At 30.2% G+C, this 14,527-nt stretch overlaps 1 protein-coding gene across 1 annotated transcript; it reads left to right on the forward strand.

Annotated features, from left to right (window-relative positions):
• The first annotated feature begins 7,785 nt into the window (after window positions 1-7,785).
• Window positions 7,786-10,425, forward strand: LOC111917972 (protein FAR1-RELATED SEQUENCE 5-like). The gene is made up of 6 exons (XM_052767643.1): window positions 7,786-8,441; window positions 8,618-8,813; window positions 8,991-9,417; window positions 9,562-9,626; window positions 9,805-9,929; window positions 10,074-10,425. The coding sequence occupies exons 1-6, from the start codon at window positions 7,786-7,788 to the stop codon at window positions 10,423-10,425; spliced, it is 1,821 nt and encodes a 606-aa protein (XP_052623603.1).
• Window positions 10,426-14,527: the final 4,102 nt, after the last annotated feature.

Here is a 14,527-nt window from a genome sequence, read left to right on the forward strand (position 1 = left end):
GACAGGTCAAGCACCTCTTTACGAACCATGCGACATCGCTCTTCATACAGGGCCACCAATACTCCTTCTTTAGGTCCAAATACATCTTAGTGGCCCCGGGATGGATCGAGAACTTTGACCTATGCGCCTCCTCCATCAGAATAGTACGTGCCCCGCCTTCAAACGACACCCAAATCCGACCCTGAAAGGTCATAAACCCACGGCTATCAGCAACAAACTCAGATATCTGTCCAATCACCCACTCTCTTTTGCGGTTCTCAGGTCTCATCGCCTCTACCTGGGCCTCCCGAATGGTGTCCAACACCGGAGTTATCACTATTAATCTCAAACAAATATCTCATATCGGGGCACTCTCCGCCCTGCGACTCAGGGCATTAGCTAGAACATTAGCCTTGCCCGGGTGGTACCGGATCTCACCCTCATAATCCTTTACCACATCCAAACATCTCCTCTGGCGCATATTCACGTTGGGTCGATCCATCAAATACTTCAAGCTCTTGTGATCCGTGTATATGGTACACCGGACCCCATACAAATAGTGACGCTAGATCTTGAGGGTGAACACCACAACCCCCAACTCCAGATCGTGAGTGGGATATCTCGTCTCATGAGGCTTCAACTGCCTCGATGCGTATGCTATCACATGACCTCTCTGCATCAATACTGCACCCAATCCTAATATCGACGCATCACAATATACCACAAAATCCTCCATCCCTTCCGGAAGGGCCAATACTGGGGCTTCTCATAATCTCTGGTGAAGTGTATCGAATGAGGCCTGTTGCTCTGGGCCCCAACTGAATGCTACACCCTTTCCGGGTCAACCTGGTGAGAGGAATCGCAATCTTGGAGAAATCTTTGATAAATCTCCGATAATAGCCGGCCAACCGTAGAAAACTCCTGATCTCTGAGGGGGACCTCGGCACCTCCCAACTCATCACCGCCTCAATCTTGGCCGGATTGACCAATATCCCGCTCTAGTTAACTAGATGCCCTAGGAACTGGACCTCTCGTAACCAGAAGTCGCATTTGGAGAATTTGGCGTAAAGCCTCTCCGATCTCAGAACTCCGAGGATCTCCCTCAAATGCTCTTCATGCTGCTCTCTAGATCTCGAATATACCAATATATCATCGATGAACACAATCACTGAACGATCCATCATCGGCCTGCACACTTTGTTCATGAGGTCCATGAATACCGCAGGTGCATTGGTGAGCCCGAAAGGCATCACCACGAACTCGTAATGCCCATAACGAGTCCTGAATGTTGTCTTCTGGATATCCTCATCGCGTACTCTCATCTGATGATATCCAGATCTCAGATCAATCTTGGAGAACCAAGACGCTCCATGTAACTGATCAAACAAATCGTCGATCATCGGCAAGGGGTAACGGTTCTTGACCGTCAACTTGTTCAACTCCCGGTAATCGATACACATCTGGTGCGAACCATCCTTTTTCTTGAGAAAAAGGATTGGGGCTCCCCACGGTGAGCTACTCGGCCAAATAAATCCCTTCCCCAGCAGCTCCTGAAGCTACGAGGATAACTCCTGCATCTATGGAGGCGCAAGGCGATAGGGCGCCTTAGCGATAGGTGCTACCCCCTTCTTACTGGAAACCCTTCCTCCTTGGCTAAATCACACCAAAAACGAACAAAGAAGCTCAAACTCTCTCACAACTCGCTCAAAATCGCTATGGTACCTCTCTCTGGACTGGTAGCCGCAAATGGAGACTATAAAGTCCTTTAAATAGGGCTCAGGCCCGGGGATTTAGGGTTTCAGTCATCAGCACGGACTCGGCGAGTCCACCCTTACCGACTCGTCGAGTCCCCTCATTTATCTGTCAACAAATCGCGATCCTACTTGACGAGTCTAGGCGTCAATTCGTCGAGTCCTCTCTCTTAACTCCAAAAATAAATGATACGATATAATACCTGGAAATCCGGATGTTACAGAAAGATCCTGAGACATACACATAACGTTTTTTTGTTCTTATTCACGGAAAATGCTTCTTAGTATACAAAAGAAAGTAACAAAAGTTGAGCAAAGTGCAGCAAAGATTAAAGTTGAGTTGGATGCTGTTGGAGCAAGCTTTCGTTTGTGGATGGGGAGCGGGCTGCTGGTGAAAATTCTGCAAGAATAAAACATTTAAATTTAAATTAAAAAAAAAATTATTTGATGTGTCTCATACACAATACAAAAATTTGTAGACAAGATATAAGTTTCAAGTATTGTTCATTATTTACCTAATCATTATGATGCAAACTATTTATAAAGCCTTTTGACACCACAAGAGAAGTTACTATTTGTATACGGCTCCCATTTCTTGCCAACACTTTACATTATTAGTTTTTGATCTTAAGTTATTATTATTATTATTATTATTATTATTATTATTATTATTATTATTATTATTATTTTGGATATATGAGTTGGTGTTTATTATATTAACCATTTGGGTGTGTTGGTTGGCAAATTAAGAGAGGCTTCAAACATACGGAAAATGTTTAACTGAAATTGTTCATGGAAGTAGAGATTGGGCCGGTAAAATTATTTTTTACAACTTCATAAAAATATAGTTGTAGCATTTTGATCGATGTATATTGCAGATTGCAAGACTAAAATGATAGACATAACTTTGAAAGTTTTTAAGGGTATGTGTGGAAGATAGATTACTTATCATCATCAATGGATTTTAATTTTTTTTCTAGGTACGATTATATACTTACTTAAGTATTAGAATAAAGTTGGGTTTTACTTAATTATTAGAACAAAGTTGAATTCCCTGATTACTTCTTCCTTTTATTGATTTGTCATAAAAGTATATATTCTTATCACTGATTTGAAACCAATATTTAATTTCATTATAGTATATGATTTTTTTTTGTGACTACGAACATGTCATACTATTAATTATTGAAATGGCATACTATGATTATGGAAATGGTGATAATGGCATATAATTTGATAATGGAAACGAATAGAATTTTCATCTTTGCTAAATGTGTGGTATTTTGTGCGAAGTTCCTGCTTAACTCCTTCCCTCTCATCACTATCAGCCAGAAGTCATGTTAGTGAATGTTTTCTAAGAGTATGCCAACACCTTCCAATCAAACACATCATTTCTTTTAATTTTTCTATAAATTAGCACTTGGTTTTTCTCTGCTTAGAGGGTTGTTTTTGTGTTTTCTTCTCCAACATAAATACAAGATATAGCATTGTATTTCTACTTATTAAAGAGTTGCTCATAGTTGTGAAATAAGTACATAAAGTTTCTTATTAGGACATAGTATTTTGACAAATCCATCCTATTTTAACATTGTGGTTTCATTTCTTCCTTACTAACTATATCACTATAAGTTTTTTTCACATTTATTTTTTTCTTATTAGGACATTGTTCTTTAAAATATCTAACAAAATATAGCATTTTACTTTCATCTTTTAGATACCCAAAATACCTTTCGTGGGCCGTGCTAAGCACGGGCCTCAAAAATTATATATATATATATATATATATATATATATATATATATATATATATATATATATATATATATATATATATATATATATATATATATATATATATATCGGCTTAGGTTATTATATTCGAACTAATTATTGTACATTTATCGTATGTTATGAGAATTACTAAGAGAATAAGTTGTTTAACAATGCGAATACGTTCAACCTTACAAGAATATCGTCATTTTCATGCATTCTCGTTAATTATTTTTTTGTTCTCACACATCGTTTTTCACTCATTTTCATTCTAATAGAATACGATCCAATAAAACATTCTGACAGAAATGAGAATAATAATAACAAGTGTATAATAACCTTATAGACGATTTAATTAGTGAAAATGTGTGTTAATGACAATAGTTATGTAAGATTGAACGTATTTATATTATCAAACAACATATTTTCTTTATTATTCTCATAACATACGATAGATGTACAAAAATTAGTTAGAATATTTGAACCTAGCTCTCTCTCTCTCTCTCTCTCTCTCTATATATATATATATATATATATATATATATATATATATATATATATATATATATATATATATATATATATGGGATTAAATATGAACTTCAAATGAATGTGTGACCAAACTATGATCACTGGATTAAAAAAAAATTAATGACTATGATTTTAGGGTATATTGTATTAAGGTAGGATATTATTTACTATGTAATTACAATTAATTAATTTTAAGGTTATTAAAGAGTAAATATGACATTTTACTAAATAACATAAAAGAGAAATAACTATATTTTAGGAAACCAAGTCAAATATATTAATAAAATCCAAATTATTATTTTTAAAACCAAATCACAGAAAATCACGTATTGAAAATTTTGCAATATTTTTTTACACAATAATCACATAACATGAAATAGATTTCATTGTTTAAGAATTATTTAGTTTCATAACATATTTCTTTCTATAAAACTTAGAGTAAATTACACGAATGGTCCCTATGGTTTAGGGTAATTTACGCATTTGGTCCCTAACTTATTTTTTTAACTCGGAAGGTCCCTACTGTTTGTTTTTGTTACGCGCTTGGTCCCTATCTTACTTAAAAAAACTATTTTGCCCTTGATTTTTTAATTTATTTAAATAAATACACCCCAAATCCCACCCTTTCACCTTATTTTACCTACCACACCATCTTTCCCTACGTAAATAATAGTCTTTTTAGGTAAGACAAGGACCAAACGCGTAATAAAAACAAACAGTAGGGACTAAACGCGTAACAAAAACAAACAATAGGGACTTTCCGAGTTAAAAAAATAAGTTAGGGACCAAACGCGCAAATTACCCCAAACCATAGGGACCATTCGTGTAATTTACTCTAAAACTTAGGCAATTTCATTATTAGTTTTACAAAATACTAACAAAATATTTATATATAGTGTTTAGAAAGTACAAAATTAAAGAATCGGGCAAAAGTTTACTTGAAACTTATTTCATTCTTTAATAATCAAATTTCATTTGTTAAGAATGCACTGACTAATAAATGTTTATGAACAACTATCATAAAACTAAAGAGATATGTAAAAAAGTTTCATTATTTAAGAACGATCAATTAATATTGTATAATATATTTTTGAAGTATATGCAATATTTTTTTATACAGATTCACCAAAATTATAGACCAACCGAAAATTATTGAAGAATAAGAAAATATTATTTTTACACATAAAAATATGTTACAGTGTATAACATAATCTTGAAGAATATGCAATAAAATAATATATTCTTTGTATGAATTTTGAAATAATAAACATTTGATTCGACACTATATCCGATTTTCAGATACCAACGGTGCTTTAAATAGGATCTCTTTCCCTGAAGCCTCCTATCAAGTAAGGCGTGTAAGTCAACTTTCTATTGAATGGGGCGAGGAGGGCAACTACTGAAGGGCGATCTCATATCAATAATTCTTCAGATTTTCCGATTTTCTAATCACACTTTTATACTTGATTTTCCAATTAGATGAAAAATCGATAATTTCCAATGGATTGATCAACTTCGATGGATGTTAGCCACTTGATAACCATGCAAGATTTAACAACTGTAACCTTCTTGTACCAAGTTGAAAAATAATACTTGAGGGGAAAATAAATTCTTTGACACCGCCCAATAATAGATGAGGGAAACAATTTTTTTTGTGTGCTTTTTACGTCGGCTAATCCAAAACAAATAAAAAAGAAACAATTTCTTTTTGTGTGTTCTTCCAAAACCTAAATATATGTATAACATACCAAGAAAAATTCATATTTTTTTAGAGAACCAAAAAGATGCTTATCTCATTCTCAGCTAAAAAAATTGTTTATAAAATGATTTTTTTTTTATTTCCAACTTTCATGATACGTATATTAAATGATTCAATTTAAACTATTTCCAAAACTATAGGAGCGAAATTAAATCAATTACAATAATTATAAGATTATAACTGAAAATGAATTTATTGATTTATATGTTAACTTACACTTTTATTAAATTATTAAGGCAACACATATTGGAACGAATGAAAGTATGACATCACATCACTTTAAAATAATTACATAAATAACTTCAACAATATATGAATAAAGAATTAGACACATGTAGGGATGAGCGTCAGACGGAACCGATACCGTTCCAAATTTCCCGAATACCGAATTTGATCGAACATCAATCCTAAGAACCGTACCAAATTAACATTATCGGTACCGGTACCAGAAATGGTACCGATTTTCGATACTAGTACCGGTATCGATGGTACCGAATCCCGAATTTCTTGATTTTAAAGTACCATGTATCGTCTCATATTTTTAAATTAGGTACTATTCAATGCCGGTTTTGGTACTGTACCGATATGAGATCGAGATTTGGTACAAACTGTTCATCCCTATACACATGTCACTTGATCATTGTAACTAGCATAGATTGCCCTAATTATGCATTTTCTATTTAACCCACTTTTATTATTATTATATATATATATATATATATATATATATATATATATATATATATATATATATATATATATATATATATATATAAAAGTTCAATTGAGAAAACAAAAAAGGTTAAGAATAGGGGAATCATTATCAGCCAATCATTTATCTAAAATGTTCACCTTAAAAAAAAGCGTGTGTGCATTTTTCATTATGGGTATATTTGTAAATTAGCAAATCTTTTACATAGAAATTAGATGTTCGTTGTTATCACTTTCCAATTTGATTATATCTTTAGCTCGTTTGAATCGGATATGAGGAATTCATTATCAAGATTATTCTCTTTATATAACTCGTTAGCAATTATACGTATTTTTTTCCATTAATCGTGAAGTTTCGGATTTGTGTTTGATTTTTCTTATTCGTATTCAGTTTCCGATTTGATCAGGTATGTATATCGTTTGAATCGGATAGATCGGAGTTTATTATCAAGATTATTGCTTTACATAATTTGTTTGGTGTTACGCGTATTATCTTCGTTTTGGAGTTGTTTCATCAGATTTCATTATCAACATTATCAAGTTTCGAATATGTATTGGAGGTATTTGATCGTATTTTTGTTATATAGTTTGAGATATTTGTTCAAATTGGAGTTGATTTAAACTTTAATCGGATATATCGTTTTAGTTTTTACGATATGAAACTGAGAGAGATTGATTAATTACATTATCTGATCGATTTGATTTAAGTTTCTTTCAGATATTTTGTACGTTGAGGTGAGATATATTCGAAATTAACCAGGTTTTCATCTTTACGACTTTTTTTGTGAGATATATTCGATATTAAGATTGTTTTTGTTTATTTATACTGATTATTTGGTTTATTATGTCGAATTCTAGTGTTATTGATGGTGATTTGTATTCTTCTATGAATGAGAGTGAAGAAGAAGATGCTAAGAACTCATTTTTTGAAGGTATGAGTTATTGAATTATTTTGTTGTTTAAAATTTTGTTGATTATCATTTTTTCAGATATGAATATGTTAATATGAATAAATTGTTGTCTTATTCATATATGAGTAAAGTGTGATAATTGTAATTTCGAATTTATTATTTTTTCGTTTTATTCATATATGAATAAGTTATAATTTTTTAGAGTTTATAATTTTTTTAGGTGGTGAATCTTCAAGTTCAGTACATGATGCGCAATATTGTGATGATATAATTGGAGAACATGTCTATAAGCCAGATGTACCTGTTCAACTTATTCCATTAAAGGGTTTAATCTTCACTTCATAAAAGTTGGGTATCAAAATGTATTCTGAGTATGCTGAGATATGCTGAGATTGGTGGTTTTGATGTAAGATTAAGCACGCAATCAAGGTTTGATAACAAGATTATAAAGAAGAAACATGTTATATGTAATTGTGGTGGCAAACTGAAAAAGAAATCTTGTGACACATTGGGTACAAGTGGTGTTAGGAGGAAACGAAATTCAAGATCTATTGGTTGTCAAGAAAGGATTGTATTTGAATCTGTGTATGGAACTCCAAATTATAAAGTTTTTCAGTTTGATGAACTTCACAACCATCCACTTGAGAAGAGAAGCAATTTAAAAAAAGTGAGGCAAATGTCATATTCAGAAAATAAGTTTATTGTGCGTGCTTCCACATCAAAAATAGGTCCAACTATGGCTCATAAGTTGAGGGCAAGTCTGAGAGGTGGGTATGAGTTTGTAAAGCCCAAAGTAGTTTACTATAAAAATTTAAGGAGAGATATCAACAAGGTTATTGGTTATAAATATGCTCAAATAATAGTAAACACAATGAATGATCGTCGAGCTCACTATCCAAATTACTCATTTGAGTTCAGTTGTCAAGATGATGTTTTGGACTGTATGTTTTGGGCTGATGAAATGGAGAAGGCATATTATGCTGAATTTGGTGATGTTATCTCTTTTGATGCGACTTTCCGAACAAACAAGTTATTCTATGTACTTTTTTTATATCTTATTCATATATGAATATTTTTAACTTTATGTTTAATGTTCAATTTTTATTGTTGAAATATTGTAGCTGTATTCATAGATGAATATTTTTTATATTCACTTATGAATACATCAAAAATTGAGTTTAATGAATATTTTTTTTGTGTGTTAGGTATCGAATGGTTTTTGTTCCATTTACTGTGATAAACCATCATAAGAAATCGGTTATTGTTGGATCGGGGTCGCTAAGCAATGAAAGTATTGAGTCTTACTCTTGGTTGCTTAAAGCATTTCTTAAAAGTCATGGGAAAGAACCAACACTTGTTTTAACCGATAAAGATGCTGCAATAAAACAAGCTATTGAGAATGTGTTTCCTAATTCAAAGCACTGATTATGTATGTGACATATAATGAAAAAGTTGAAAAAAGGTATTATTTTAATATATTTGAAATATATTACTTATTGGTATATTCATTTATGAATATTGATTGTTATTTTACTTATTATTATTTATTTATTTATGAATATTTTTGTTTTAATACAGATATCAGATGATTTATTTTCAAACAAAGACTTTAGAAAAAGGTTTTCGAAGCTTGTTTGGGACATTAATATGAAACCTGATGTTTTTGAGGTGAAGTGGGGTTCGCTTATGAAGGAATTCAATCTTGAAGACACAAGATGGTTTAAAGACATGTTTACAATACGTGATTCATGGATACCTGGATATTTTAAGGATATTCCAATGTGTGGTTTGATGAAGACTACATCTAGGTCAGAGAGTATGAATTCATTCTTTAATACATACTCAGAAAGTGGGAACTTACTTTTGAATTTCATGATTAATTACGACATTGCTATTCAAAAGCAAAGGAATACTCAACGAGAGCTTGATAAGGCATCAAAGAAAGCATCATATAAAATGCAAACACCTCGAGAAATAGAACTGCAAGCATCAAAGGTTTATACAGGTACATTATTTTTTGAATTGCAAAAAGAAATATATATATATATATATATATATATATATATATATATATATATATATATATATATATATATATATATATATAAAGCACGTTTTTTCTATACATACTCATATGTTGGTATTGAAGATGGTTGGGAAGTTTACATTGTGCAGCACAACAACACTAAAAGCAAATTTAAAAATGAATTTAAGGTAAGTTTACTTGTTTTTCATGAAAAATATAATAATATTCATATATGAATATGAGAATATTCATATAGGAATATGAATATTCATATAAGAATATATGAATACTCATATATGAATATATGAGTGTTGATATGAGTATTGTTATATGAATGTAAATGTGTAAATTTTGTTTTTGTATCAGGTTCAAATAAAAGCTGAAGAGAAAGAAATAAATTGCAGTTGTGAACATTTTAAGCGTATGAGTGTTTTACGCAGACATGCTTTTACAATAACGATGAGATGTGGTGTTAAAGAAATTCCTGAAAGGTACATTTTGAAAAGATGGAGAAAGGATGTGATATCAAGGAATTATCGTTTTAGTTCTCTTCAATCGGATTCAGGTGATGGTGAGAATGTAAAGCTAGTGAATGATTCATATTATAGTTTTGAATCATGATTGGATATTGTAAGAGATGACAAAAAGAAATTGGCTTTGTTTGCTGAGAAACAACAAATGTTGTTGAAGGAATTTGAGAGTGATTATATATCTCCTGGATTGAAAAACAAGACGGATGGTGAAGTCGTATGCAAGCTTTTGGGTGTTACTATTCCTATTCCAAAAGAGATTAATATTCATGTTCCTGAAGTTCAAAGCAATAAAGGTTTTGGAATCAAGAAAAGAATTCCAAGTGCAGGTGAAGTAGCATATGAAAATTCTAAAAAAGAACATAAAATGTGTTCAGGATGTGGAAAACGAGTTCCACACAATTTACGTACTTGTCCAAAAAGAGTTGGAGCTGCTAAATCAGCAAAAGACAGTTAAGGATTTTTATTTTATTTTTTATTTTTTTGGTTTTATTCATTTATGAATATACGCAGATAAAAACAATAAACAATAATATTCATGTATGAATAATACACATTTATATTGATATGGTAAATTTATATGTTGATATTTGTTTTTTAAATTACTATAAAATAAGTTATATTTGATATGGTAAATTATTCATAAATGAATAATTTACCATATCAATAATATGTGGATTCATTTATCATAGAAGATGTTATTATTTACATATTAAAGGAAAATGAATATAGCATGTTTGTATTCAATTATGATTAAACTTAAATAAAATTGACAAATGAATATACCATAAATAAATACAAATATGTATATTCATATATGAAGTTTGTTATATTCATATGGTAATAAATAAGTTATATTCATAAGTATTTTGTTGAAGTAATTTGAGTGTGAGAGTGATTATACATATTCAAGATTGAAAAGAAAGACGGGTGTTGAAGTTGTATGCAAGCTTATGAGATTTTTTTTAATTATTATTTTGTATGAATAAACAAAAATAAAGTTTGAAAATATTTGAATATAAAAAAATGACAGAATTAAACTATTAAATAAGTTATATTCATATCTGAATTTTGTTATATTTATAAATGAATATATCATATTCGTATTCATTCATGAATAAGAAAACTTTGAATATAAAAAAATGACAGAAATAAGCAAACTTGTTTCTATTACATAATCATTCAACACAAGATTATAAAACTTGTTCATAAGCATTTGACAAACTATTTAAACGATGTTCAACAACATTTAACAAACCATCGAAAACTTGTTTCGCATAATCATCTTACATGTACTTCAAATTCATTCATCTTCAACAAAAACTGTTCTATTGCATCACACTTCATCACAAGCAATCATCAATATTCTTTTAACATTTTTTAAATTGTTTCCATAGCCTTATATGCATGATCAGTACGCACTTTGAAGTCAACTTTTTGATATTTTTCAACAAGATCCAACACCTTAGCCTTCAACATGTTAATTTCAGAAATTAGCATTCGGTGTGCATACCTTTTTCTGAGCTTCTCCATAGTAGTTTGTTGAAGAGCGCTTTCTTTATGAAGACCCAGTTTCCACTTTGAGAGTGGTTGTCCCATATAGGTCTCCATATGTCTCATTGCAAAGATCCCACAATCAATTTTGTTTTTAATTGTTCTCCACGACATTTGAAGTCGTTGGGGTGTGATACTTTCTTTTGATACTGCATTTTCTCTTGGATGGTTTATTTCATTAAAGTATCTCACAAACAAATTTTTCTGATCATTAAATAAAATAAAAGTTAGATATGTAATAAATTTGTTCTTTTATGTTGTGAATAAGGTACATACCAAAGGCTTCAATAGTATTCTGTATTTCGCTTTATAATCCCCCTCAACTGCACTATTGTCCAGAATTTCAATTGATGGTTTCTTTAAGTTGAAGACAATCACAAAAATGTGAGCACTTCTAACAACTGGAAATAATACCTGTTTTTAGGTATATATTGGTAAGTATTTTGTTGATAATATATATATATATATATATATATATATATATATATATATATATATATATATATAAACAAGTTTAATTAACGTACCATGTCAATATCTTTGATGTTCAAGATTTTTTTGTACCCATCGGTACTGTCATGAAAGTTCTCCTTGAATTTTTCATACTTTCTTTCATCGGAAAATGTTGAGTATAGATAAGCACTCTGTAACCAATATAATTTTTATGGATTAGTAATTTTTTAATCATAAATGAATACATCATGTTGGTATAATAATCATAAATATATACTAAAGATATTTATTTTTTTTATTATGGTATAATCATATGTAAATTTCAGTTGTATAAAAATATAATATTCACAAATGAATACATGATATTGGTGTATTCATTTATCAATAAAGAAGAAATTAAGTTTAGAACATAAACTTATAGACACTGCAACTTTCAAGAAGAGTCTGTATGGTGAATTTCCAAAATCCCTTTCCAGTTCTTGGTGGTTAAGTAAATCAGGCCAAGTGTCTAAAACTTCTCCAAAAACCTCTGTGTTTGCATATAGACTTTCCATAACTGCTCTTTCTGTTACCTAACCATATTTTGTCTGGACAAGCACATCTCTGCAAATATATAATCAAAATGTCATACATTATTATGTATATAATAATCATATATGAATGTCTATAAAATAAAGTTACTTACGATGTATTCCCATGCAAGTTGAACAACCAATCACAGACAATACTCTCCTGATGTGTTAGTTTAAGTTTTATGTCTATTATTCTGCATTTGAAAGGTGATTTGAAAGCATCGGCAAGCTTCTTCTCTCTTGATTCATCCAGATCATGATTTGATGGTTCTACTTCAGTAGGAATTGCTACAGAGATTGGTTTTGGATTAAGAATGTTTTTGTTTGCTAATATGACAACAACTTTCTGATGGTGGTCTTTTATTTGTTTCTTTGTAAGTGCTTTTTTTGGTGAAGATTCATTAGGATTTTTTACTTGAAGTTTGATCTGAATCTTGACTGAGACCTAGACTAAAACATAGATGAGTATCTGCATGTCAGAAGAATTATCATGTAAATAGTTGTAAGTTAATTATAATATTATTTTTATATTTTGAATTTTTTTCCAAATTGTTATCTCCTTCATTTGCTTTTGTCTTGTCATCTTTTTGTCCTTCATTGTTTTTATTTTCTGACTTTTTCTTTCCTGAAAGATAAAGAAATTTGATCAAGTTATCAATTTGTGAATAAGTAATGTACTCATTTATGAATAAGTAATGCATACAATTATTTATGAATAAGTAATTTTATATAATCATGTATGAATAAAACATTATTCAAATTTTTTGTATATTGTGTTATTTATTTGTGAATAATAAAACTCATTATATTCATTTATTAGTGATTCAACTATTTACCTTTATCTTCTGCATTTCCTTTCTCAATTTTTTTTTTGTTTATCTTCTCCTTCATCTTTCGTGTTCTTAGCTTCTGCTCCTCCTTTATACATCATATATGAATATTTTTATTTTTACTCATTTATATAGTGTATTATTCACTTATAAATAAACAATGTTATTTAAAAAATAATATAAATATTGTAATATATTTTAAATCATCCATTTACCTTTATCATCTCTCTTTGTTTTTTCAACTTCTTTTCCTTCTTCATGTATACCTTTTGATTTTTCCTTTTCTGCAAGAGTATCATCTGCCTTTGTTTTTTCAACTTCTGATTTTTCCTTTTCTGCAAGAGTATTTCTACTCATTGGTGACCCTAGTCAAAATTTAATAAACAAAATTGTTATTGTGTATTAATATTTTTATATATTTTTTAAATTAAAAGTAAGACAAAATTTACCTATATCAATATTATCCAAAATAGTTTTCATTTTAGGATCATTCTAGATTTCATCTTCTTGACTATTTAAACAATTAAACTTGAAATTCCAACTCCAAGGACATTATCCACAATGTTGTCAACAACTTTATCCAACAAATTTTCATTTTTAGTTTGTTGAATACTCTCTTCATGATTGTTTGTTTCCTCAGTATGATCATCTTTTTCCTCTTCATCATTCTCATTTTCATTCCTCTTTCCATCTTTCTCTTTTACTCCAATTTCACCTTATTTTTTATTCTTATTTGCATCATTCTTTATTCCTTCATTCTCTGCTTCATTTGAATCAAGCAAATAATCTACTTATGGTTGACTTGCATCATTATCACTGTCTTCTTCACCATTTCCCTCTTTATCTTCATTTTCTTTTTGATCATTTGTTTTTGACCCGTTATTGGTGTCAAATTGATTCCTTCAACTCCAGTTTCATTACTTGGAAAATTAAAAAGTGTTGAGCTTTCGGTTTTTTCTTCAACGATCATATTTGTCATCTTTTCTTTGAAAATTCTAAAACTTTCCTTTTCAGGGAACTTTGTCATCACATCATTAAGCTTTGAATTCAACTTTTCCTTCATCCTCTCAAAACTATTAAGCAATTTTGATATTTTTGATTCATATGCCTATGAAACAAAAAGAAGTATATGATTAGAATTTAATATAAT

This window comes from Lactuca sativa, chromosome 9 (genome assembly GCF_002870075.4).
Source record: "Lactuca sativa cultivar Salinas chromosome 9, Lsat_Salinas_v11, whole genome shotgun sequence".
Taxonomy (NCBI): Eukaryota; Viridiplantae; Streptophyta; class Magnoliopsida; order Asterales; family Asteraceae; genus Lactuca; species Lactuca sativa.

Bases quoted from the DNA above. Each gene is read 5' to 3' on its own strand.
- LOC111917972 (XM_052767643.1), top strand. From the start codon at position 7,786: ATGCTGAGATATGCTGAGATTGGTGGTTTTGATGTAAGATTAAGCACG. The intron at 8,442-8,617 runs GTTATTCTATGT...TTTGTGTGTTAG, and splicing joins GCGACTTTCCGAACAAACAA to GTATCGAATGGTTTTTGTTC. The intron at 9,627-9,804 runs GTAAGTTTACTT...TTTTTGTATCAG, and splicing joins AATTTAAAAATGAATTTAAG to GTTCAAATAAAAGCTGAAGA.